At 43.5% G+C, this 26,818-nt stretch overlaps 1 protein-coding gene across 2 annotated transcripts in view; it reads left to right on the top strand.

Moving 5' to 3' along the window:
* Positions 1–26,818, top strand: part of LOC122542484 (restin homolog) — a 117,924-nt gene that overhangs the window by 80,567 nt on the left and 10,539 nt on the right. The window contains exons 23-28 of one of the 2 annotated variants that reach the window (XM_043680250.1): positions 5,282–5,341; positions 7,464–7,537; positions 12,761–12,845; positions 13,586–13,659; positions 18,240–18,304; positions 21,132–21,214. In XM_043680250.1, the coding sequence (XP_043536185.1) occupies positions 5,282–5,341; positions 7,464–7,537; positions 12,761–12,845; positions 13,586–13,659; positions 18,240–18,304; positions 21,132–21,214 (441 nt within the window). The remainder of the gene's footprint in view (positions 1–5,281; positions 5,342–7,463; positions 7,538–12,760; positions 12,846–13,585; positions 13,660–18,239; positions 18,305–21,131; positions 21,215–26,818) is intronic. The other variant, XM_043680251.1, reaches the window with a different exon arrangement.

Below are 26,818 nucleotides of genomic sequence, written 5' to 3'. Positions count from 1 at the left end.
AACCTCTCTCACTCTCGCTCTCTCAACCTCTCTCTCTCACTCTCACTTTCTCTATTTCACTCCCACTCCCACTCTCACTGGTTCACTCTCTCTCACTCTCACTCTCAATCTCACTCTCACTCTCACTCTCATTCTCACTCTCCTTGATGACAACAAATCCAAAGTCTGTCACTGGTGTTAGGACTCAGGGCAGGCAGCAAACTAAGTCAGCCTATCTACCTCTGTATTCACCACCCGTACAACTAAAGCCCCAAGCAATCCTCCAGTTGTTCGTAAGCAGACTTTTGAGAACCAATTTCAGACTTTGTGGATAATTGAGTCCACACACTGGTGTTGTAGAAGACTTCAATATTTATTAAATGCACAATAACCTTAGCATAGGAAAAAAATTGGATAACAAGGGAGGCTAATTAATGTCTAAACTTTCAACCCGAAACATTTGTTTTCAGCTCCTATTCACAGAGAAAGACAAATAAACACAGTTAAGGAATAAATAATAAAACTGGTCACATTCCATAAATGCTTTTAGCGATGCATTGTATCATAGATATAAATCAAGGATTCGTTGATTGCTTTCCTGAAACTGCAGATTAGGGTCAGCTTTTCAGTTCCCCCAGGCTAAGGCAGGATTCCTTGTAATTCGGCTTTCTACTCATTCACAAGCTGAAATGGTACATTCGGCAGGAAGCTTTTAAATCTTTACACTGTGCTCTCCCAGAAAACATAGTTTAAATAAAAGACAACTTCTGTTGTGATTCCACTGAACATCTCTTCCTAAAGCCTCAATTACCATTCAACAGCTGCCATCTGCTTGAAGATAGGGTCTCTTCCAGACTTGCTGGAACCAATTTCCTAGGCACTGACTCGTTCAATGCCAACTTCTGCTTTCTGTTTAAACACAATTTTTGGAGTTGCTGTGGCTGTAAGAATCCTTTTTATCAAAGCACTGTCTGCAATTCACCTCCAAACCTGACTTGTCAAACAAACTATAGCTTATTTGGTCCCTTCTTTTCTTTTCCCCCACAAATTGTTTCACAACATCCACAAGACATCTTCAAAACCAAACCAAAAATCAATAAAATAATTAAAAGTAAAATGAATAAAAATTCAGCGATGGTTCTAACACTGGACAAAACTGCCCTCAATGTCCAGCCCCTGAACTGCGATATGTAGCCACCTCCCCCACTGTTTGAACAAGGTAACTTTGTCAATGCAGCTCACAAGAAGTTCTGCTTACTTGATTTTTTTTATTGCAACATCCTCTCCTTTGGTCTAAAGCAGTATGGTTTTATATGTTGCAACCTGCAGTACAAAAAAAGAAAAGTGGCCTTTACAAGAACAAAGAACGATACAGCACAGGAACAGGACCTTCGGCCCTCCAAGCCAACGCCGACACACTTTGCCCTTTGTACTAAAACTGTCTTCCCTTACAGGATCCGTATCCCTCTATTCCCTTCCTATTCCTATATTCATCCAGGTGCTTCTTGAATGCTGCTATTGTATCTGCTTCCTCTACCTCCTCTGGCAGCGTGTTTCAGGCACTCACTACACTTTTTAAGTGGAAAAACTTGCCTCACACATCTCTTTTAAACTACACCCTCCCCACCCTTTGCAACTTGAACCTAGTAATTGACCCCGTCCACCCTTGAAAAAAGCCTCACACTTGCCAACTCGATCCATGCCATGCATAATCTGACAAACCTCTCTCAACCTCGTGCATTTCACTGAAAACAAACCCAGTCTATCTCAGCTTTCTTCATCGCTAAAATCCCCCATACCATGTAACGTCCTGGTAAACTTTTTCTGTACCCTCTCCAAAGTATCCACATCCTTCTGGTAGTGTGGTGACCAGAACTGTATGCAATATTCCAAATGTGGTTCTATAAAGTTGCAGCATAACTTGTCTATCTTTAAACTCAATGCCCCTTCCAATGAAGACAAATATGCCATAGGCCTTTTGTACTGCCTGATCTACCTGTGCAGTCACCTTCAGTGATCTGTGGTCCTGAACACCCAGATCCCTCTGCATATCAATACTCCGAAGGGTTCTGCCATTCACTGTATAATTTTCACCTGTACTTGACCTTCCAAAATGCATCACCTCACATTTGTCCGGGTTAAACTCCACCTGCCGTGTTTCTGCCCATGCTTCCAACTGATCTATATCCTGCTGTACCCTCTGATAATCCTCCTCACTATCGGCAACTTCACCAATCATCCACAAACTTACTAATTAGACCAGCAACATTTTCTTCCAAATCATTTATGTAGATCACGAACAGCAGAGGTCCCAGCACTGATCCCTATGGGACATCACTAGCCACAACTCTCCATTCTGAAAAGCTTCCTTCCACCGCTACCCTCTGTCTCCTATGACTAAGCCAGTTCTGTATCCAAGGGTGTAGGGTCCAGCACTAAAAGCGGTTCCCCCAATGAGGTCTGATCAGAGCATATGTACCAGTCATATAACTCCCATCACCTCTTGTACAACAGCCCTCTTAAAGGACAGAGCAGCAGATATGGAGGGGGGGTTGTTGAATCTACTTACCAACATGGTAGTCAGTTCAAGCATTAACCTACTCTCCCAACTCGCTGCTGAGCTGGTAAACAAAATTAAGCAGCTTTCTTATAATTTTGTAATAATGCAGAGCAAACACCTCCAAGACCAAATCACAGATACATGGAACAGACGTGACTAAACCTGTTTTAATGTTGCTTTTGATGAATGGTTGAGCGACACTAGCAGCACATAAAGGGATGTGAAGCACATTATGTTACAGAATGGCCATTATTCTCTCTCCTTTCGTGAAGGGGCTCCTTTTGAGCTCAGTGTAAACAGGGATGAATTGTGGGAGCGGAGCACCAATGTGTTTATTTATATACATTATACCAACTTCCTCTTGATGCGAGTTTTTGTTTGATCAGATTATGTTACATGTTGCACAGCTGCTTTCCCACAGTTGCCCACAGATTTAGAGACATGTGGCTCATTTATTGCTGGGCTCGAGCCTGGGTCTTCTGTAGGTTTGCAAAAGGGTCAGGCTGGTCTTACGACAATGCCAGTGCCGCTGGCCTCAGTCAGTGACTGACTGACGGATATCTAAATGCAATTTACATTGTTTCCAAGTGCATCAGAATCCTGTTTCACTGGGATTCCAGGAGAGATCCTATTTTCACCACCTACTCACATTTATATATCATCTTTAATTTTACATATTGGATCTATAATAAGATATTAAGGGATATATGGCAGATATATCGATTTAGAGTACAGTTTAGCCATGGTTTCATTGAATGGTGGAACAGGCTCAAGGGCCAAATGGCCTACTCCTGTTCCTATGTTCAGGTTATGTTTCTATTGTAAGATTTCACACTATGGCAGGAAGAACAGAGGTGTAGACCATTTTCTAATTAGGGAAAAGGTCTTGGGAATCTGAAGCACAAAAGAATTTGGAATTCCTAGTTCAAGATTCCCTGAAGGTTAACATGCAGATTCAGATAGCAGTTAGGAAGGCAAATGCAATGTTAGCATTCACTTCAAGAGGACTAGAATACAGGTGCGGGGATGTACTGCTGAGGCTGTATAAGGCTCTGGTCAAACTCCATTTGGAATATAGTGAGCAGTTTTGGGCTGTGTACCTAACGATGGATGTGCTGGCATTGGAGGAGGTTTACAATAATGATGTTTGGGGATATGAGGGGCAGTTGAGATAGATCCAGGATGTTACTTGTGTCCATTGTAGAGACGACTGATTCAAAATACCTGTTTATTTCTCCTGCCAACTCTTTATTTTCCATGATTAATTCTCCAGTCTCACTTTCTGTAGAATCAACATTAATTTTATTAACTCTTTTCTTTTTTAAATAATCATAGAAACTCTTACTGCCTGTTTTTATATTTCTGGCTAGCTAACCCTGGATTCTCTCATTTGTCCCACTTTCTTAATTTTCTGGTGGTTCTTTGCGGTTTCTTTAAAAATCAATGGTCTGACCCGTTGCCTGCCATTGCAAGGTGATCTGTCTTTTCTTTCAGTTCGATGCTGTCTTTAGCATTTCTAGCCAATCACGGATGATGGAACTATGCTTTCTCATTGGAGTGTAGTCTGTAATACCCACTTAAACACAAGAGTGACGTGGGTTCAATTTCTGCATCAGCTGAGGTTACCTCATAGGACTCTCCTTCTCAAACTCTCCCCTTACCTGAGGCACAGTGACCCTCAGGTTAAACTACCACCAGTCGCCTCTCTCTAATGAGAGAGCAGCCCTATGGTCTGGTGGGACTATGATGCCTTCTTACTGACCTAACCTTTGACCTCAATTCACTTTGGCCAACTCTGCTTTAATGTCCTCCTGTTTAAATTTAAGCAAATAAGATCCACTCCTCTCTCCCTCAAAGTGACTATAAAATTCAATCATATTTTGTTTGCTGCTGTTTAGGAATACCTTGATGATGAGATAATTAATCAGTCCTAACTCATCGCACAATACCAGGTCAAATGTGGTCTCCAGTCAAGCCTAGAATTATGAGTAAGATGAGAGTGATGCTGGAAAAGCATAGCAGATCAGGCAGCATCCGAGGAGCAGGAAAGTTGACATTTCGTGCAAAGGCCCTTCATCAAGAAGCCTAGAACTATCCTGACACCATTCTATCTGCTCCTCCTCTGGGCTACCTTTACCCATTGGGTTTGTCCAGCTTTTATAAAAATCAAAATTTCCCATGGTTACTGCTGTGCCTTTTTGATAAGCTATCATAATTTCTTCCTTTAAGCTCCCAACTACCATGTGGTTACTGTTAGGAGCCTGTACACCACTCCCACAAGTGACTCATGCTGTCATCATTTCTGTTACCACAGTTTCCAAACCGTTTCCACCTCTTGGTTTTATGAACCTAGGTCATTCTTCTCCATTGTGCGAAACCCATCATTAACTTACAGAGCACCCCCCCCCCCCCAACTTTTTCCTAGTGTCCTGTCATTCCTAGGTGTCCAGTTCCATTCAAAGTTCAGTGCTGCAGCATATCTCTGTAATAGCTGTGATATTCGCTTCTCTTCCATACACTGACAGCTCACTGAGATTTCGCTCCATGGGCCCAAAGCATTCGCAATTTAACTTCTATAATGTTTTGGTGGTGTGTGGTGCATATAACCAATAAACTGTTCTGGTTTCACATGGCAATGCACCATGATGTCTTGAATGCTCTTTGATGATATTACTATTAGGATAAAATAATGAGGCAAGGAAATAAAATATTCCATCTCTCATGTCTGGTCTCCTTCATCAGGTTGATTCTTGGTTGGTGAAGAGGCCATTGATGACAGCCAGGAATGGCCCCCAGTGCACAGTGAGATTCCATTATAAGTAAAGCTCTTTGACTCGCACTCTCCATAACCTACACTGTGATGCCAGCATAATGTCAAAAGCAGCCACTCTGCTGCTATAGTCGCAAACTGCTGCATGAATTCCAAACTAACAGCAAACATGGACTCCTGCCGTTTCAGTTCTCACCCAAAAAAACCTGCTTTACTCCTCTTTCTGGCTTCAACTCCTCATAATTTCCTCACTTGCTATAACCACTTCAATTCCCCATCACCAAGATGCATGAGTCAAGCGTGTTATTATCGAAATATATTGATGATGGTGAAAACGGAATTCGTCATTTTTTCCAATTCTGTTTAGGTGTTAATATTGCCGGAAATGTTGAACTGTTCAGAAGTGTTGGCTGTTTGCTATTTTAACGTCTTTTTTCTGCCTCCGACTACAGAGGAAATATTTCAGTCGACACACTTGTTTAAGGAAATTTTACTGTTGTGTTTAATTCATTTTTTTCTCCAATATTTTTCTGATCGGAGCAGAACTGAGTGTAGTGCAAAGAAAAGTTTGTTTAAAAATATTGTTACTCCAATGTGTGTCTTAACATATTCGTTCTCTGTCCCTTTTTTTTGTTCATTTGCACTGCACTTTCCTTTCTTTTCTCCCTCTTTCCCTCCACTCTTACACTCCTTTTCTCAGTCTTTGCCTTCACTTTTTCCCTCCTGTTCTCATTGTTCCCTTCCTTTTCTCGCTGTTACCCTCCTTTTCTCACTCTTTCCCTCTACTCCTCCCCTCTTTTCCCTCCACTCTTTCCCTCCTTTTCTAGCTCTTTCTTTTTTCACTCTTTCCCTTTTCACTTTTTCCCTCCTTTTCGTGCTCTTTCCCTCCTTTTCTTGCTCCTTCTCACTTTTTCTTGCTCTTTTTCACTTTCCTCCACTCTTTCCCATTTATCTCTTCCCTTTCCTTCACCCTCTCCACCATTTTTCTCCTTTCCCTCACCTTTTCCTTCAATCAGCACTGACAACGTACCAATAATTAATATTGTCTTCTGTCCTCACTTGACATTGCATATCTTGTGGTCATTCCCTTAACATGCAGAGCACTGTGTGCCGTGTGGTTGCAATTCATTTATTTCTAATGTATCAAATCCATAATGAATCATTTTGTCATTCCACTGCATATTTATGATCTACAATTCAGCTGGGACATTTGCCTTGGTTGTTCACTGAACTGTGGGGACTGCATCAGCTTATTCAGTGAATCACTTCAGTCAGTAGCGGATTAAAAGTCACGGGAAGTTTTGTGATCATCAGTTTGGAAATGGGTGATCTGAGGCACTTTGGCTCCTGAAGAGTTTGCAAAAAGTATTTGGTGATTTTAGGAAGGTCTGCAAATGCGTGTGTGATGTAATTTGGTGGTCCTTAGTGATAATGTTAAAAGTCATGACTGCAGACAGGGGGCTCCCTCCTTTCTCTGAAGCCTTGAGACCTCCAACTGTTCTTTTCCCAGACTTACAACCGTGAACCTATTTAGATTCAGCAAGGTTCCTTGAGCTGAATTAATCACTCATAAAGCTGCGACAAAACAAAAAGCTAGTGTTACCATAGTCCCAGAGGCCTACTCTCTCATTAGTGAGAGAAGGATGATTGGTGGTTGTTTCATATGAGGGTCGCCACACCTCAGGCAAGGGGAGCGGTTGAAAAAGAGAATCTTTCACAGTAACCACAGCCAGTGCAGGAATTGAACCTATGCTGTTGGCACCTCTCTGCATTGCATTGCAAACCAGCCATCCAAGCTAACTCTTAACTGCCCTCTGGGTAATTAGGGATGGGCAATAAATGCTGGCCCAGCCAGAGATGCCCTCATCCTGTAAATGAATTTAAAAAAGGGATGACTAGGAAGGGTTTAGAGGGATATGGGCCAAATGCTGGCAAATGGGACTAGATTAATTTAGGATATCTGGTTGGCATGGACCAGTTGGACTGAAAGGTCTGGTTCCATGCTGTATAGCTCTATGACTCCAAATCAAACCAGCAGGGGGAGGTGACAGACAGTTCATTTTGCTAAAACCATACATTCACTTCAAGATCAAAGTATCAGGCTCTGTGTTGCATCGTCTTGCACAACTTAACAATGCACATTTTCTCCCACAGTACTCTGAATGTAGCTTGGAGAATCAAAGGTTGGAACTCCTGGTCACTTCATTAAAGCAAGAAATTGCAGAAAAGTAAGTTGCGTGAATCATGCCATCTCCTTCCACCCCCATCGCCCATACATTAAATGGAGAGTGCCCTGAGTTTTTTTTTCAGAAAAGGCTGTGTGATTGTGATTAGCAAGTGGATCGTGCTGTCGTCTTCCGATTTGAAAAGGGTTGATTTAAACAAAGATGAATACAGGTCACGGAGAAATGACGTTTTTCTTTGGCAATTGTCTCCTTTTAGGAACAGTTTCTTATAATGCCAGTGAGTGAATCACTGCAGTTTGACCCGGCTGACTTTCAAGTTGTCAGAATAAAGAGTCTTCTTTTGAACTGAGGAGGTTGAGTGGGGATTGAATTAAAGTGCATAAAATTACAACCGGTTGAGACAGGTTGGAGATGAGTATTCTGTTTCCCCTTCTTTGAGGGTTCCACAACTAAACAATGTTGATTTTGAAATTGCTGGAACAACTCAGCAGTTCTGACAGCAGCTGTGGAGAGAAAACAGAGTTAACGTTTCGAGTCCAGTTACCAGTGTCTGGGTCTCAAGAAAGGTCACTGGACTGGAAACATTAACTCTGCTTCCCCTCTGCACAGATGCTGAGTTTCTCCAGGGGTTTCTGGCTTTGTTTCATATTTCAAGCCCCGACAGTTCTTTCCTTTTACGAAAGTTAGATTCTGATTGAGGACAAAAGGATTCAAGGGAAAGTTCTTTAATCCAGAGGGTAGTAGAGATGTGGAGCTCACTGTCTCAAAGGGTGGCAGAGGCAGGACACAACACAGTGAAGGAAGTCTTGGAAAAACCCTTAAAGTGACATAACCCACAGCACTACTGACCAAGAGGTGGAAAACGGGATTTAGCTGAAGTCTCATTGTCCGTCAGCATGGTCATGATGGGTTGAAAGGCCTTCTTGCTCGCAGTAATTTTCCATAGCACTTTTCCTATTCTTGAGTTCCTTCTAATTCCATCGAGTTGCATTATTGGGATCAACGTAGATAAAGTACAGACTGCTAATGCTCTCCAGGAGTTGTATCTCTGGTGGCAAGCAGTTTGGGTTTGAGCCATGGGCTGGTCTGTGTCTGTACAGGAGCTCTGTAAAGATTTGAGTTTCCCCAGCTCCTCCAGATTCTTAACTTTAAGCTCCTGCTCAGAGTTATTGAGCAAATAAAAGAGAACAATCACTTGTGGCACGGTGGCTCAGTGGTTAGCACTGCAGTCTCACAGCACAAGGGTCCCAGGTTTGATTCCAGCCTTGGGCAGCTGTCTACGTGGAGTTTTGCATTTTCTCCCCGTGTCTGTCCAAAGATGTGCAGGTCAGATGAATTGGCCGTGGTAAATTGCCCATAGTGTTAGGTACATTAGTCAGAGGGAAATGGATCTGGGTGGGTTACTCTTCCGAGGGTCAGTGTGGACTGGTTGGGCCGAAGGGCCTGTTTCCACACTGTAGGGAATCTAAACTAATGGCACAAAAACAAAATATCCCTTTCAATTTCTTGATAACATTTCGTTGTCAACAAAAATATTGGAGATGGAGTGAATGGTAGTTTTAATGGGAGGTTACAAGACATTGGTGAGGCCACATTTGGAGTGCAGGTAGAAGATCCTTTACTCGAACATACAAAAACCGAAAAGTTCCAAAATCTGAAGTTTTTTTAAAAAGTATTTTCTTATTAAAGAGGGGGTTTGGCCTGCAAACAGTTAATCCAAGTAGACACCCACTCGATGCGTGTCACTCAGATGCGACATGGGGGTGGGGTGTGGCCAAACACATTCTTACTTAGAAGTCTGCTCCTCTGGTAAGATGTTTTTAAAATTTCACCATTAAACTGTCACTTATTTTGAAAACCGAAAAGTTCTGAATTCCGAAAAACAGCTGGTCCCGAGCATTTCGGATAAAGGATTGTCTACCTGTACTGTGTGCAGTTCTGGCCACTCTACCATAGAAAGGATAGTAATTAACCTAATAGAGTGCTGAAAGATTTACTAGGATGTTACCTGGACTGGAAGGTTTGAGTTATAAGGAGAGGCTGGATAGGCTGGGAGTCTTTTCCCTGGAGCATGGGAGACTGGGGGGTGACCTTATAGAGGTCTGTAAAATCATGAGGGACATAGATAAAATAGAAAGCCTACAGCTTTTACCCTAGAGGGCATAGGTTTAAGGTGAGAGGGGAGAGATACGAAATGGTTCAGAGGGGCAATTTTTCACAAGAGGGTGGTGAGTATCTGGAACATGCTGCCAGACGTAGTGGTGGAGGTGAGTACAATTTCATCATTTAAGGAACATTTAGAAAGGGAGGTATGGAGAGATATGGACCAAATGCAGGCAAATGGGACTAGATTAATTGTGAAACTGGACAGCATGGACAAATTGGGCCAAAGGGTGATTCCATGCTGTAAATCTCTTTAACTCTATGAGGTTGGAGCCATGAGGACGTATAATTAAACCTTCAGGATTATGTCCAATTTTAATCAATAGGAAAGTCAACAGTTTTGGGGATCAGACAGATCGGTGGAGTTGAAGTCACAATCAAATCAGATCCCCTCGACAGACCGAGCAGGATCAGTGGGCCGAATGGTCTACTCTTGCCCCTAAATCTTGTGTCCCTGCAGATCACAGTAAGGCAGATAGAATGGGTGATCTAGCTCTAAGTACCAGGCTGATTGAAATGTCTCACAGGAGGAAGGGGCAGGGCGGTATCCATTATCCAACTTGCTTATTATTGGTTAGTTGTACAACAGATGTGATGTGATATAGAGGTCTGGGTATTCATTTGTTCACTGTTAGATCAGTGACCAGACTCTCAGAACCAATGTTCATGGTGCTTGATTGCTTAAAACTTAGAGTTGACTCAGAACCAAAGTCATCAGACAGCACAGAAGCTGCCAGATACTGAAACTGAGATAGTGATAAGTACAAACATTTTGTGTGTGTAGTGACTTTTTAAAGCACAATAGATAAACCTGTTGCACACTTAGAAATTGGCATTCTATCTGCCTTACTGTGATCTACAGGGACACAAGATTTAAGGGCAAAAGTAGGCCATTTGGCCCACTGATCCTGCTCTGCCTGTCGAGGAGATCTGATTTGATTGTGACTTCAACTCCACTGATCTGTCTGATCCCCAAAATGGTTGACTTTCCTATTGATTAAAATCTAACTCAACCTTGATCCAATTCAATTACCCAGTCTCAACAGTTATGCTGGGGAGAGATATCCACATGTTAACCTCTTGAGGGAAAATGGGGAAGGATTGCATAAAGCTGCAGCACCCAGGGATCTGGAAGTCCCTATGTATGAATCACAGTGAGCTCGCATCTAGGTTCACTGCATAAAAGGGAAGACAAACAAACTGTTGGCCTGCAGTCCAAAGGAAATGGAGTATTAATGGGTGGTATGTGACTCAGTGGTTAGCACAACTGCCTCACAGCACCAAGGACCTGGGTTCGATGGGTGACTGTCTGTGTGGAGTTTGCACATACTCTGCGTGGGTTTCCTCAGGGTGCTCCAGTTTCCTCCCACAGTCCAAAGATGTGCAAGTCAGGGTGGATTGGCCACACTGAATTTCCTTTAGAGTCCAGAGGCATGCAGGCCAGGCGAGTTAATGTTGGTAAAAGTGGGACTACAGGGATGGAGTAGTGGGGGGGTGGGCTAGGTCTGGGTGGGATGCTCTTTTGGAGGGTCAGTGTGGACTCGATGGGCTGAATGGCCTCTTTCCACACTGAAAGAATTCCCTGCAAAATTGGGACATTTTGCTTAAATTAGACAAGGCACCAGTCCGATCAAACCCGGACAGTTTTGGTTCCGTTATGTCAGGGAACATATATCGGAGGCAGTCCAGAGAAGATTCTCCATGTTGGTTCTGCTCATGGGAAAATTTTCTTTTGAGAGTTTGAATGGGTTGTGCCCGTACTCACTAAACACAGAGTTTAGAAAATTAAGGGGGCGACCTTATTAAAACATTCTTCGGGGACTGGACAGGGTAGATGTGGAAAGGTTGTTTTGCCTTATTTGAGAGTTGAGGGTCCGAGGGGACAATCTCAGAACCAGGGGTCTCCCATTTAAGAGCGATGAGGCGGAATTCCTTCTCTCCAAGGGGAGTTAATGTGTGGAATTCTTTAGAGGCTTGGTTGTTAAGTACACTGAAGTCTCTGATAGGCAGGTCGAGGGAGAAATGGAAGGAAACTGGAGTGCTCCTGGGCAGCCTGTTACTTCATCGTCACTGGGTCAGAATCCTGTAACTCCCTGCCGGACAGTTCCAGGGAGATATTCAGTGCAAGGAATGCAACGAAAAATTGGCACAATATCGCCTCCTTTATAGATGGGCAATAAAGACCAGGGACTCCCACACTCCAGTATAAATATGCTAACCTTCTTGGGACTAGTTTGTTGCCTTGGCCAAAGTATTTTGAGGGACACGGGTACATCTGAAGAGATGCTATACTGCCCCAGGATTGTTGGGAGGTCATGTTGCAGCTATATAGGACATTGGTTAGGCCACTTCTGAAATACTGCATTCAATTCTGGACTCCCTCCTATAGGAAAGATGCTGTGAAACTTGAAAGGGTTCAGAAAAGATTTACAAGAATGTTGCCAGGGTTGGAGAGTTTGAGCTGTAGGGAGAGGCTGAATAGACTAGGACTATTTTCCCTGGAGGGTCGGAGGCTGAGAGGAGATCTTATAGAAGTTTATAAAATCATGAGGGGCGTAGGTAGGATAAATAGATACGGTCTTTTCCCCGGGGTCAGGAGTCCAAACTAGAGGGCACAGGTTTAAGGTGATGCGGAAAAGATTAAAAAGGGACCTCTGGGGCAATTTTTTCACGCAGAGAGTGGTATGTGTATGGGATGAGCTGCCAGAGGAAGTGGTGGAGGCTGGTAAAATTGCATTATTTAAAAGGCATCTGGATGAGTATATGATTAGCAAAGGTTGAGAGGGATATGGGCTGGGTGCTGGCAAATGGAACGAGATTAGGTTGCGATATCTGGTCGGCATGGACGGGTTGGGCCAAAAGGTCAGTTTCAGTGCTGTACATCTCTCTGACTCTAAAAGGGACTAGATTACTTTAGGATATCTAGTCGGGATGGACGGGTTGGACCGAAGGGTCTGTTTCTGTGCTGTACATCTCTATGACTCTAAAAGGGACTAGATTAATTTAGGATATCTAGTCGGGATGGACGGGTTGGAGTGAAGAGTCTATTTCCGTGCTGTACATCTCTATGACTCCCCTAACTGTTTCTGGGCCTGTTTCCAGGGAACAAGCATTAAGACAAATTGAAAGGCTCCGAAAGACAGAGAAGACTGAACTTGAAATTAAGATTTCGTCACTGGAACTGAAGGTTTGTTAGTTAAAGGTTTCTTCCTCTCTCTTGTCGAGTTTCTACGTGCTGTGATTCAAGTTCAACTTACCACTCTAACATTATTGACACACAAAAGGATTTGCTACCACAGGCCTCCAATGGGAGACCTCTCTGAATTGGCCAATTGCTGCGAGCAACCTTGCGTATAAAATAATAATATTAATTAATTGTATATGAAGCATATGGCCACAGGGCAGTGGCAATTATAGCCCAGGCTTCCAGTCTTGACACATCACTGTCTGAATTTGGGACAGAATTTGTGATTCCAGGTAAAAAAACTTCATTGGTGGATCCCATCGACATTCTTCATGGAGTATCAACTTCCTGCTCACGGGAAAGGCTTACTCCAGGAACAATGTAACTCTCACTGGGTCTGTTAGGGGTCTTTGAAGATTTCTAAGTCTGGAATCTCTGCACACGTCCAAGTTGGGCCTACCATTGGTGCTCATGCCTTCAGCTGTCTGGGACCTAAACTGTGAAATTTAGTTTTTGAATCTCTCTTCCTTTCCTCCTTTAAGACACTCCTCAAAACAGATCTCTGTGACCCAGCTAATGATCACCTTTGTTAACATCTCCTTACGTGGGCCAATGGAAAATTATGTTTCTGTGCAGCACCTGGAGATTTTCCAAAGTTCAGGCTGCTATGTCAATGTGAGTTGTTGTAGTTGATGGTCCATGGTCCTGAATACAGTCCCTCTACTCTTGTTGATGTTTTGCAGATGGCCGAAATGGAAGTTTTGGGAAAACCTCACCAGCAAAGGAGCATGCGTGAAGAATCCGAAAAGCACCAGAGGTGAGACTGAGAGTTGTAACTGGTAACCCCTTGGACGAGGGTCCAATGCTGTCGGAAACCTGGCAACCATTTTGTTCACTGCAAGATCCTGCAATGGGACCGTGAACAGACGAGAGCTTTTTGCTGTTTCTGGTTGAGGGATCCATGTTGACAAGGACAATTTGGTGAAACCTTCCTCGCAAAAGTGCCCCGGGCTATTTTACACCAACCGAGAACGTAGAGGAGATCTCAGTTTGACATCTCATTTGAGCAACAGTATTTCTGACAGTGTAGCACTCCCTCAATTATTGCACCGCAGTATCAGCCCTGAGAGATGATAGTGGTGCTTGATTGTTGTTGTTCCTGAGTCACTGCGATTGGTTCATTTTGAAACCTCTGTCATACCCAGTGTTTGTCATATTCATCCTTAGTTGTGACTTTTTATTTTCCTTGATTTTATTTGTTATCTCTTTCTCCCTCCTTTCTTGGTTTCTTTCATTATTAACCACCCAAGCAGGTGACAGCCTAGTGGTATTATCGCTGGACTGTTAATCCAGAGATTCAGGGAGTGTTCTGGAAACCAAGGTGGAATCCCACCAAGTCAGATGGTGAAATTTGAATTCAATTTTTGAAAGAAAAGGTGTAATGGTGACAGTGAATCCGTTGTTAGGAAAAGCCATCTGGATCACTCATGTCTTTTCGGTAAGGAAACTGCCATCTTTATCTTGTCTGGCCTACATGTGACTCCAGACCCACAGCAATGTGGTTGACTCTTAACTGCCTTCTGAGATGGGTAATAAATGCTGGTCTTGCCAGCGATGCCTTCATCTAATGACTAAATAAAACAGCCCTCGTATTCCTGATGTCACTTGCAGTTCCCTTTAGTTTTCTCACTCCAATTCTCCTCCTGCAATGTTCTCTCTCTTTCACTTATTCCCTCATTGCTTGTTTCGTTCCTGCTGACTTAGATCTGTGGAGTTGGTCTTGAAACCATAACCTCTGAACCAATCACTGATTCATGATACACAATTTGCTCAAACTGCAAGTGGAAAAAACAAAGTCTGTTCTTGACTTGATAAACCAAGACATCCACCTTAGAATCCCTAGTGTGGGAGCAGGCCATTCTGCCCACACTGACCCTCCGAAGAGAATCCCACCTCTTACTCTATCCCCATAACCTCACATTTCCCATGTCTAATCAGAAATGACAATTAGACTACTAGGAATCATGACAGTACACCAACCCACAGCCGCACTATGCCAACTACTCATAAGAATGAAAAATCCCATGCCCATAACAGGCAGGACCAACGTGATGTACAAAATCCCATATAACAACTGTCACAAACATTACATTGGCCAGACTGGAAGAAAACTAGCAATCTGGATACACAAACACCAACTAACAGCAAAATGGCACAACCAGGTCTCCCTCATCTCAGTATGTGCAGACAAAGAGGACCACCAATTTGACTGGGACAACATAAAGGACAAGCGAAACAGAGACATACACGGGAATTCCTTAAGGCCTAATTATCAACCTGCAATGCCATCAACAGGTATGTTGACATAGACCCCATATACAAACCACAACAAATGAAAACCAGAAGTGATACCAGCCACCTTAACAGACTGGGGCATCTCGATATCAACCAAAATAGAATATCAACACTTCATGGAAATCACACCGATGATATTACCTAACACGGTGACAAAACGTTTGCATGACAACCCACCAGCTCAGCGAAGAAACTTACAACCAACTCCACAACCCAAGCTACAACTCTTCGCAAGATCCTTAAGCTAATCTACCTAGCGTGCCCATTCCTGGACACTTTGGGCAATTTAGCATGGCCAGTCCACCTAACCTGCACGTCTTTGGACTATGGGAGGAAATTGAGCACCCAGAGGAAACCCACACAGACACTGGCAGCGTGCGCAAACTTCACACAGACAGCCACCTGAGGCTGGAATCAAACCCAGGTCCTTGGCGCTGTGAGGCAGCAGTGCTAACCACTGCACCACCACGTCATCCCTTTGAGCAGATCACCCTAACCTGGCATGTAGCAGAGCCGAATTTATTGCTAATGTTCACCAGCCTGAGACACAAGGCCACTTCAATGTGCATTTTGCCTGGCACTTCCAACTCCGCTTCCAGTTTAGTTTAGCCTTCAGTGTATTGTGCTGTGCTGTTGGAGTACCTTCTTTCAATGGACACTTACACCAACATCTCATTGCACTTTCTCAGGTGAATGCAAAACAGTATGTGGCACTGTTTGAAAAACGGTGGAATTCTCCCTGGTGTTCTACGTAATGTTTCTCCCTCAACCTTCACAACCTGACCTTGCCTCATGGCTGCAAGGTTTTGACTGCAAAACCCTTCCAAAGGAACAAACTGCCTACGATGTACTTTGAGTTCCCCTCTGTACGTGCTATTTGTAGAGGATTGTCTTTTATCGAATCAAGCTGATTGTCTGAAGTAGAACCATGTGGAGGCTGGATTAGGAACGGGTTATGCGGTTCCCTTTTCTGATGTTGGGTTTCTATGACAATAATCACGATTAGTTTTTGCTATTATGAGATCTGAACTCCAGATTGCTCATCCAACCTTCCCTTACTGTCATTCATGTGGAAATTTAAACAAATACACTGGACACAGTTCATCATATTCCTGCTTCTCAGCCTGGCATTCTGGCTTCAAGTCTCAATTCAGGATTTGATTTGGCAAGTTTTTGTTTCCCTTTTATTCTTCTGTGAGATGTGGGCATCGCTAGCAAGGCCAGCATTTGTTGCCCATCCCTAAGTGTCCTTGAACTGAATGGCTTGCTCAGCCATCTCAGATGGCAATTAAGAGTCAACCACATTGCTGTGGGTCTGGAGTCCCATATAGGCCAGACTAGCTAAGGATGGCAGTTCACTTCCCTGAAGGATGTGAGTGAACCAGATGGGGTTTTAGGATTAGCTTTCCATTCCAGGAATTTAAATTTCACCGAGTGCTGCTCTGGGATTTAAGCCCATAATCCCAGAGCATCAACTGAGTCCTTTTGATTATCAGTCCAGTGCCCCTGTCTCCATATGTTATGGACCAGACCAAAGCCTCTCAAAATATTAAGAAGATAACCTGGACCCCAACATTTTCTTATTTTAAAGGTAAATAAAAGGTGTTACATTCCAGATTTTTCAAGCTACCAAATTTTAAAGCAAAACACGGTTTATTCATCCACTATAGTTAAAATACAACAAAAGAAACAAAGAATTTGAATAATTTAACTCTGTTGGAAAACTTAACAGAATAATAAATACAGTAACTATTGCTAATTAACTGTTCCAACATAGCAACATTCCATAAATACACCCTTTGCAAGAAGCCACGTGCAGAAAACAGATTGTTTCACATGCAAATCCCAGCAGGAAGGGGACCCCCAGGTTTTGACTGTAATTGAGAGAGAGAGCGGGAGAAAAAAGCTTCCATCTCTTCAAGACCCTAATAGCAACTATGGAAAGCGAAACTAAAACTCCTGGTTCTCTGGGAGCTTGACCCCACCCATTCAGGCTCCTTCTGTTGTTCCAATGTTAAAACAAATGGTCTTACAAGTTGTATATTCTCATGACTCTGGTAGACTGCTCGTTACCTCTGTCTTAAAAAAAACGAGGAATAAGATTAGATTAGATTCCCTACAGTGTGGAAACAGGCCCTTCGGCGCAACCAGTCCACACTAACCCTCTGAAGAGTAACCCTCCCAGACACATTGCCCTCTGACTGATGCACCTAAGACTGCGGGGCAATTTAGAATGGCCAATTCACCTGACCTGCACATCTTTGGACTGTGGGAGGGAGCCGGAGCACCGAGTGGAAACCCAGGCAGACATGGGGAAAATGTGCAAACTCCACACAAACAGTTGCCCGAGGCTGGAATCAAACCTGGGACCCTGGTGCTGTGAGGCAGCAGTGCTAACCACTGAGCCACTGTGCCGCCATAAATACACCTTTTAAAGCCACAGTATTGTCACACTACATCACTATCTAGGAGAAAGTGAGGACTGCAGATACTGGAGATCAGAGTCAAGAAGTGTGGTGCTGGAAAAGCACAGCTGGTCAGGCAGCTTCAGAGGAGCAGGAGAGTTGATGTTTTGGACATAAGCTCTTCATCACATTGCTGATGAAGGGTTTGTGCCTGAAGCGTTGACTCCCCTGCTCTTTGGATGCTGCCTGACCTGCTGTGCGTTTCCAGCGCCACCCTCTACATCACTATCTACTCGACCTGTTTGGTTACGGAGCACCCTGCAAATCCTTCCAACACAAGCTAGTGGCAAACGGTATGAGCCAGATGAATTCTTGGTCAGCCATGAAATGAAAATATTGTTGGACCCTCTGTACCTTCATCATCCACAGCTCCAGGTTGCAACATGCAGGGAAAAGTGCAACACAGGCTCCCCCTGAACTATAACACATGCAATTAGACACATTAAAGGCACTGCCCTCTTAAATAACCACATTCAAATTTCAATGTGAAAAGGAGTTGGATATGAGAACATTTGTCTGGTAATGTCGCTGGCTAGCTCTTCAGAAACTATTAATGTTTCCCCTTCTTCTGTTGCAGTTCTCCCATTCGGAAATGTGCTCGTTGTGACTCCTTTCTGGAAGAAATAAGCTCCAAATTGCAAGGTACAGTTCACCGTGTTGTTGTGGTCTCCCTGTGTGATTTATTCCCTGGGTAGTAATCTCTTATCGTTGTCCCTCTTTCCCCTGAATGAGGTTGGCTGAAGGGTGATCTGTTCAGCCAATGAGAGATGATAGTGGTGCTTGATTGTTGTGGTTTCTAAGTCCCTACTATTGGTTCATTTTTAAACCTCTTTCTTACCGAATGCTTGTTATCTTCTTCCTTGGTTTTGACTTTTTATTTTCCCTGATTTTTTTTTTGTTATTTCTCTCTCTCCCCCTTTCTTGGTTTTTCCATTATTAACCACCTCTCTCATTCCTGATGTTTGTTGCGGCTCTCTTTCTCCCTTTAGTTTTCTCACTCGCTCTTTCTTTCATTATTCCTTCATCGCCTGTTTCGCTCCTGCTGATCATTGTTTATTTTGGTCACCTGTCCTTCCTGCTGTCATTATTTCTTAAATTTATCGGCTGCTTCTGTCTCTTTCACCTGAAGCTAACTTCCATCCTATCACGATCTCAATAGTTCCTGTTACTGGGTGCCTCCATCATGAATTCTGTTTTAATATGTTGTAGTAGCAGAGTAAGAGGCCAACGAAATGACATGAGGACATGTACCTTCCTCCACGTTATGGTAGATCATTCATTTTTAAAAAAAAATTCATTCACGGGATGACTGTGTTACTGGCTGGGCCAGCATTTATTGCCCATCCCTAATTGCCCAGAGGGCATTTAAGAGTCATCCACACTGCTGTGGGTCTGGAGTCATGTGTAGGCCAGACCAGATAAGGATGGCAATTTCTTTCATTAATAAACCAGATGGACTTTCACCATCAATCAGCAATGCTCTCATGGTCATCATTAGATTCTTAGTTCCAAATTTTTTGTTGAAATAAAGTTCTACCATCTGCCATGGCATCATTTGAACCCAGTTGCCTGGAACATTACCTCGATTAACAATCCAGCAATAATATGGCCTAAGCCCTTGCCTCCCCAGGTTATCCATCCTGCTGGTAAATTATGGTGTCTGTTTTAGGTCACATAGCAATACAGAGATGACATTGATTGATATAGAATCATACAGTACAGAAAAGCCCCTATAGCCCATCAAGTCTGTTCGGCCAAAAGTATACTAAATCTATATGTGTCTCACTTTCCAGCCTCTGTGTGTAATAGTTTTTAGTCACAATGGCTCACAATATCTGTTCCATGCTACTGCTTTCCCTTCTGGTTCTCTCTACAGCTTTGGTTACTTTCGTCACAGTCCACTCCAATCAAGCACAGTGCACATCAATTGTAAATAGACTCACATAATCAAGGGCAGAAGCATTGAACACTGCACTGGGAAGTGTGGCACAGTTGGTAGTGTTTGTACTTTAAGTCAGGAGGCCTGGGTTCAAGTCCCACCTACTCCAGGAGTGTGCCACAGCATCTCCGAACAGGTTGATTAAAAAACATCTTAAACACTGCACTGAAGAAACACCTCACACAAATCGGACGCCACTTTTCCGACACGCAATAGAGGCTACTCCAGTAAAGTGCATCATTGCTTATAAAGCTCTTTGAGATATTCTGAGCTTATGGAAGTTACTATACAAATGCAAATCCTTTCTCTCCCTTTTGATTTGTTAGTTTTTCTTTCACTTTGAGATCTTAACAGGGAAGTTTTGCTGGCTGATGCAATTTCAAGGATATATCAAGGATGTGAAATTTGATCTATTATTGTACCTCAGTAGAGTGAAAAGTTCTGTTTTGCGTGCAGTACAGGCAAATCATACCATACAAAGTGCATTAGAGTAATAGAACAGAGTGAGGAATACAATGTTACAGCTGCAGAGAAGGTGCACAAAGAGCAAGATCAACATTAGATTTGAAATTTGAGAGGTCTATTCTGAGCTCTGATAACAGCGGGGAAGAAGCTGTTCTTCGATTTGTCAGTATGTAAACTTTTGTGTTTAAACTTTTGTATCTTCTGCCTGACAGAAGGGGTTGGAAGAGACTATAACCGGGGTGGGAGGGGTCTTTGATGATGTTGGCTGCCTTCCTGAGGCAGTGAGAAGTGTAGATGGTTGGAAGGTTGGTTTGTGTGATGGACTGGGCTGTGGTCACAACTCTCTGCAGTTTCTTATGGTCCTGGGCAGAGCAGTTGCCGTATCAAACTTTAATGTATCCAGATAGAATGCTTTCCATGGTGCATCTGTAAAAGTTGTGATTTGGAGATGCCAGTGTTGGACTGGAGTGCACAAAGTTAAAGTTGACAAGTGTCTTTACGGAGATGCCACATTTCCTTAGCCTCCTGAGGAAGTAGATTTGTTGTTCTGCTTTCCTGACCATAGTGCCTCCATTAGTTAATTTTTGTGCAGGTATGTTTAATTTGGCAGGGTTTGCATTACTGTCACTCTAACAGTATGATATCTGTATGTTTAACAGAGACATAAAACTAATGTTTATTAGGAGGATGCTATTTGACCCAGTCCATTCCATCTTATCTGTGTTTTTAAGATCTGTTCCAATAATGCTCTTATGAAATGACTTGGGTTGCTCAGTTCCTATAGCTGTTACATAGATGTAAGTCATTGCTGCATAGAGCCTAGGACTGTCAATGCCAGGCAAATGAATGTTTAATCATGAGTCATCTATCCGAGGTATAATCTGTGGCATGAGTAATTTGTAGCTGAGGTCTGTAGATCCAGTAGGAGGTCTGCACTTCCACCAGCCCCAGAGATTTACAATCTAAATTCTGGGTGCACATCACTTGCAGCCAGCAGTAGGGATGTGTCGTGCATGAATCCGTGTTTCCGTTTTAAAAGCAGATGTTGTTGTTTCTGCTCTTTAGATTACAATGCCAGAAGCAGCGAGCTCCAGGAACAGCGGGACACGGCCCTGAATTCACTGAATGAGGTGCAGGCCCTCACCCAGGTATGTTGAACTCCATTGTAGCTCCTCAATGGAGACCTCGAACAGGTTAAGCTGGCCCTGCTTCTATGTAAGGGCCAGCAGCCATCAAGAGAAACCAGTGGTTCCAGCTACGAGACTGTTGCTTGACAGATACTGGTGGGTAGACTCACTCCCATCTGGAAGGCTCAGATCTCTTCCCTCCGATGTCTACTCCCACGTCTCTCACCATCTTGACTTGGCTAATCCTGGAACTCCATCCCTCATGGCATTGTGGCTTTCCGACAGCGCAGGGACTGCGGCAGTTCCAAAAGGCAGCTCACCACCACAGGGGCGGCACGGTGGCTCAGTGGTTAGCACTGCTGCCTCACAGCACAGACCCGTGTTCGATTCCAGCCTCGGGCGATTGTTTGTGTGGAGTTTGCACGTTCTCCCTGTGTCTACGTGGGTTTCCTCCAGGTGCTCTGGTCTTCCCCCACAGTCCAAGGATGTGAAAGTTAAGTGGATTGGCCATGTGAAATTGCCCATAGTGTCCAGGGATATGAAGGGTAGGTGGACCAGCCATGGGAAATGCAGGGTTACAAGGAGAGAGTGGGTGGTTCAGACTGGGGGGGATGTTCTTCCGAGGACTTGATGGGCGAACTGGCCTGATTCCATACTGTAGGGATTTGATGATTCTATTACCTTCTCAAGGACAAGGGTAACTAGGGATAGGCAATAAATGCTGACTGAGCCAGCATTCTGTAAGTGAATGAAAGAAACTACCCATTCTTGTGCCAATACCATCAGCCAAGGAGGCTGTAAATACATCAGAACGCGGGAGTTCAATGGTGGCACCCATTGATCTGTGTTTTGGGCTCCAAGTTTTAGGTCCCTGTCTCTTCCATTTGGCAAAGATTGTCCTTCTTCTCACAAACACGAGACGTTGAAAGAATAGGAACAAACTGGGCCTGACATCATTAACACCACAGAACGCTACCTCTTTAAACCATTCCCCCCCAACACAGACACAGACACAGACACAGACACACACACACACAGACAGAGACACACACACAGGCGCGCACACACAGACACACACAGACACACAGACACAGGCACACACAGACACAGACACACACACAGACACAGCAGACACACACACACACACACACACACAGACACACACACACACACACACACACAGACACACACACACACACACACACACAGACACACACACACACACACACACACAGACACACACACACACACACACACACAGACACACACACACACACACACACACAGACACACACACACACACACACACACAGACACACACACACACACACACACACAGACACACACACACACACACACACACAGACACACACACACACACTTGATCAAGCTTTTGACTGTGTCGTCTGGTCTTCTTTTCTAATTGCATTCCTGTAAAGGTTCCATATAAAATGCAAACTGTAGTCCAGTCCCTTGGCTTTGGTTCTTTCTTAGCTATTGTCATTTTAAGATCCTCTGTACCAAAGTCAAAGGTATTGTAAAATTGGTAGCGACTGAAATCTGAAAGAAACTGTTTTGTGTCCCTGCACTGTTTTGCGATGAATATTCTCTTGATTGAGTTAAAAGTGGCTTTAATGTGCATTTGCTTATATCTTCCCACTTGTTACAAAAGGAGGAGATCAAAGTAATGAAAATGTTTGAGGCACTGACTAAAGAGGAACTTGTGCCTTTAATCTTGTTATCACCCTGGCTTGTGACTCAGCATTAGACCGAGGAGATTTTGTCCTGTGTATGAGATTTTCTGATTAACTTTGAATTCCTACGCCTGTACCTCACAATTTAAACACCCAGTGGAAATCCTGGTCTCGTACTCCCAAGTGAATGGATGACGACTTTTCTCCACCTGCTGTTCTTTGAAATTCATGCGAAGCTCCAATAAATTTATGAAGTTTCCTAACCGCTGGAGGAGGTCCAGTCAGCTAGATGCTTAAAGCTGAATAATCAGATCAGATATATGACCTTTTGCATGATAACCCTGCTGGTTAGCCATTGCTATTGCTCTTAATCTGCCTCTGTCCTTCCCACTGTTGCTCAGATAGTCTTTGCTACTTATATCCCACTTTTAACCCGTTAGGTGCTTAGAACTTGAAACAGTACAGCACAGAAACAGGCCCTTCAGCCATTGTTGTGCTGAACATGATGGCAAATTAAATGAATTCCTTCTGCCTGCTCTTGGCCCCTATCTCTCCATTCCTTGCTTATCTAAAAGCCCCGTGAACACCCCTATGATACTTGCCTCCACAACCACTCCTGGTGTAGTGCCTTTCTGACTCCAACCACTCTCTGTGTAAAAGCACTTCCCTCTCACATCGCCTTTGAACTTTCCCCCTCTCGTATCAAAGGAAAACCTCCTAATATTAGACATTTCAACTCGAAAAAGATTCCAACTGTCAACCCCATTTACGCATCTCATAATTTTATAGATTCCTATCAACTCTCCCCTCAGTCTCCACCTCTCCAGCTAAAACAACCCAGGTTTTTCTAGCCTCTCCTTATAGCTCATACCCTCCAATCCAGGCAGCATCCTGGTAAACCTCTTCTGCTCCCTCTACCAAAGTGTCCATATCTTTCCTGTTCAGAAAAGGGTTCAGAAAAGGTTTACAAGGATGTTGCTGCAACCAGAGTGTTTGAGTTATTGGGAGAGGCTGAATAGGCTGGGGTTGTTTTCATTGGATAATTGGAGGCTGAGGAGTGACCTTATAGAGGTTTATAAAATCATGAGGGGCATAGATAGGATAATTAGACAAGCTCTTTATCCTAAGGTTGGAGGAGCCCAAAACTAAAGGGCATAGGTTTAAGATGAGTGGGGACAAATTTAAGAAGAAATGGAGGAGTAACTTTTTTACACAGAGGGTGGTGCGTGCTTGGAATGAGCTGCCAGTGGAGGTGGTGGAGGCTGGTACAATTGCAACATTTAAAAGGCATCTGGATGGGTATATGAATAGGAAGGGTTTGGAGGAATATGGGCCAAATGCTGGCAGATGGAACTAGGTGAGATTGGGATGTCTGGTTGGCATGGATGAGTTGGACTGAAGGGTTTATTTCAGTGCTGACAGCATCTATTTCTGGCAGCATCTGTGGAGAGAGAAACATTTGGAATCCAGTGACCCATCTTCAGAACTGAAGGTTCACTGGGCAAGAAATGTTAAGTGTGTTTCTGTCTCTCCACAGATGTTGCCAGACCTGCTGAGATTCCCCAGCAATTTCTATTTTTGTTTTAGATCTTCAACATCTGCAGTTCTTTGTTTTATTTTAGCCCTGGAGGGACTGCTCAGACTGGAGGTTGTGTCTCTCAGCGTGTTCTCAGTACCGTGTGTGTGGGCCCAGACTGTTCCAGTGCCCCTTAGCAAAGGCTTTAGCGGCTCCTAATGAAGGGCTTTTGCCCAAAACATTGATTCTCTTGCTCCTCGGATGCTGCCTGACCTACTGTGCTTTTCCAGCACTACTCTAATCTAGACTCTGATTTCTAGCATCTGCAGTCCTCACTTTTGCCTTCCGTATAGAATGGGTTAATCATTCCAATGCGGCTTTCAATAATGCTGCAAAATGCTCATCACAACAATTATAGTCATTTCAGATTGGGATGCTTCAGGAAACAACAACAATAGCATTATATTGGTAATTAGAGAGCAAGTTTCATTTCTCCTGGGAGAGCAGAACTGACGTATGAAAGAAATCAGTTCGGATAATATTCACTGACATTTAGACTAAAGAGGAGAATATCCTAGAAACCTAGAAAGTTCTAATACAACGGGACAATGTAAACACAGGACGGATGTTTCTGATTACTGGGGAGAGGAGAGCCAGAAGTCACAGACTGAGGATACAGGGTTGGCCATTTAGGACTGAGTGAGGAGAAATTTCTTCACGCAGCGAGTGGTGACCCTGTGGAATTCTCTGCCACAGAAAGCAGTTGAGAACAAAACTTCGAAAGCTTTCAAGAAGGAGTTAGATATAGTTCTAAGAGCTAAAGGGATCAAAGGGTATGGGGAGAAAGTGCGAACGATCAGCCCTGATTATAGAGAATGGTGGAGCAGGTTCAAAGGGTCTGCTCCTGCTTCTACTGTCTATGTGTATGCTCTTATATTGTATAGACCATCAGTGGAAGATGTTTTGCACATTAGCTTAACTTCTGGACTCATGGGGGTGGTTTGATAATGGATTCACACTGACAGCTATAATAATGCAGCCGAGTCTTGTGATCGTAAATGAGAATGTTGACATTTCAATCCTCTTTTGACCTGACTGATTCACTAATCTAACTGGAAATTAAATGGCACAATTTTAACTGCAGTTAATTAGTATAGTTATTGTGCAATGGCAGGAGGAACTTTTACTATTCAGACATTTTATGTTGCTGTTCTGTGACCTGCAGTGAATTTCAATGTATGTCAAAGCCGCTGTAAATGATTTCCCTCATCCGCATCAACTTGCAATGTCCCTTCCGCCTCTCCTGATGGATCTCCATGGGCGTTAGCTTTTCTGCAGTTATTTCCCTAAATGAGAGTCTAAGGCTGCACCTACACTGTGATCGAGTGCAGGCTATGTGACTGTAGCATGCTAAGGTTGATCATGTTTACCACCAACTCTCCCTCTGCCCAGTTGTCTGTTCTGAAACCTTTAGCCATCACTGCCTTGCTCTGTCTTCCAAGACTCCTCTCTCTTTTCATGTTGTTCCCCATCTTCAAAAAGACACTGAAAACTCATCTGTTCAGCCTGGCTTTCCAATCCCCTCCCAATTCCTGATCTATAGCTTCCTCCTTTTTTTTTGAAGTATCCTGCTAAATGGGCAATTATTTGCATCCCAAAATGCTTTATAACCAGGAAGGCACATTTGAAGTGCAGTCACTGTGATAATGTAGGAATTGCAGCTACCAATTTACTCGCAGTCAGCTCCCAGAAACAACAACGTGATAGTGATTAGGTAATCTGTTTGTTTTTTGGACATGTTCATTGATGGATGAGTATTGCCCAGAATAATAGGCATAACTCTTTGTCAAAATAGTGCTGAGGGATGCTTTATATCCACTCAAGTGGGAAGATGAGAATCTAAAAGACAGTGCCTCTGACAGTGCAGCACCCCCCCAGTGTTGTTGCTTTACTGTCAGCCGAGATTTTTGTGCTCGAACCCTGGACTGCAGGATTAGACCCGGAACCTTGTGAGTCTGCTACCCACTGAGTGATTGTACTCTATTAAGGATCCGTTTTAGCAGGTAGCTGAGGACACCCTCTACCTGCACATTGCAACAGGGAGTCCTGCATCAATTTTAATTTTCACTCACATTGACTGTTATGTTAGTTTGAGCCTCTCAGGTGGAGCAAGCTCACCCAAATTTCAACCGAGGTTGAATCTGGAATCTTTCTGTAAATATAGAGTCATTGAGGTGTTCATCACAGAAACAGACTCTTTGGTCCAACTCGTCCATATCAACCAGATATCCTAAATTAATCCAGTCCCATTTGCCAGCACTTGGCCCATATCCCTGTAAACCCTTCCTATTCATATACCCATTCAGATGCTTTTTAAATGCTGTAATTGTACCACCCTCCATCACTTCCTCTGGC

The sequence above is a fragment of the Chiloscyllium plagiosum genome, chromosome 40, assembly GCF_004010195.1.
Source record: "Chiloscyllium plagiosum isolate BGI_BamShark_2017 chromosome 40, ASM401019v2, whole genome shotgun sequence".
NCBI lineage: Eukaryota > Metazoa > Chordata > Chondrichthyes > Orectolobiformes > Hemiscylliidae > Chiloscyllium > Chiloscyllium plagiosum.
This window is presented reverse-complemented; position numbering and strand designations above follow the sequence as displayed.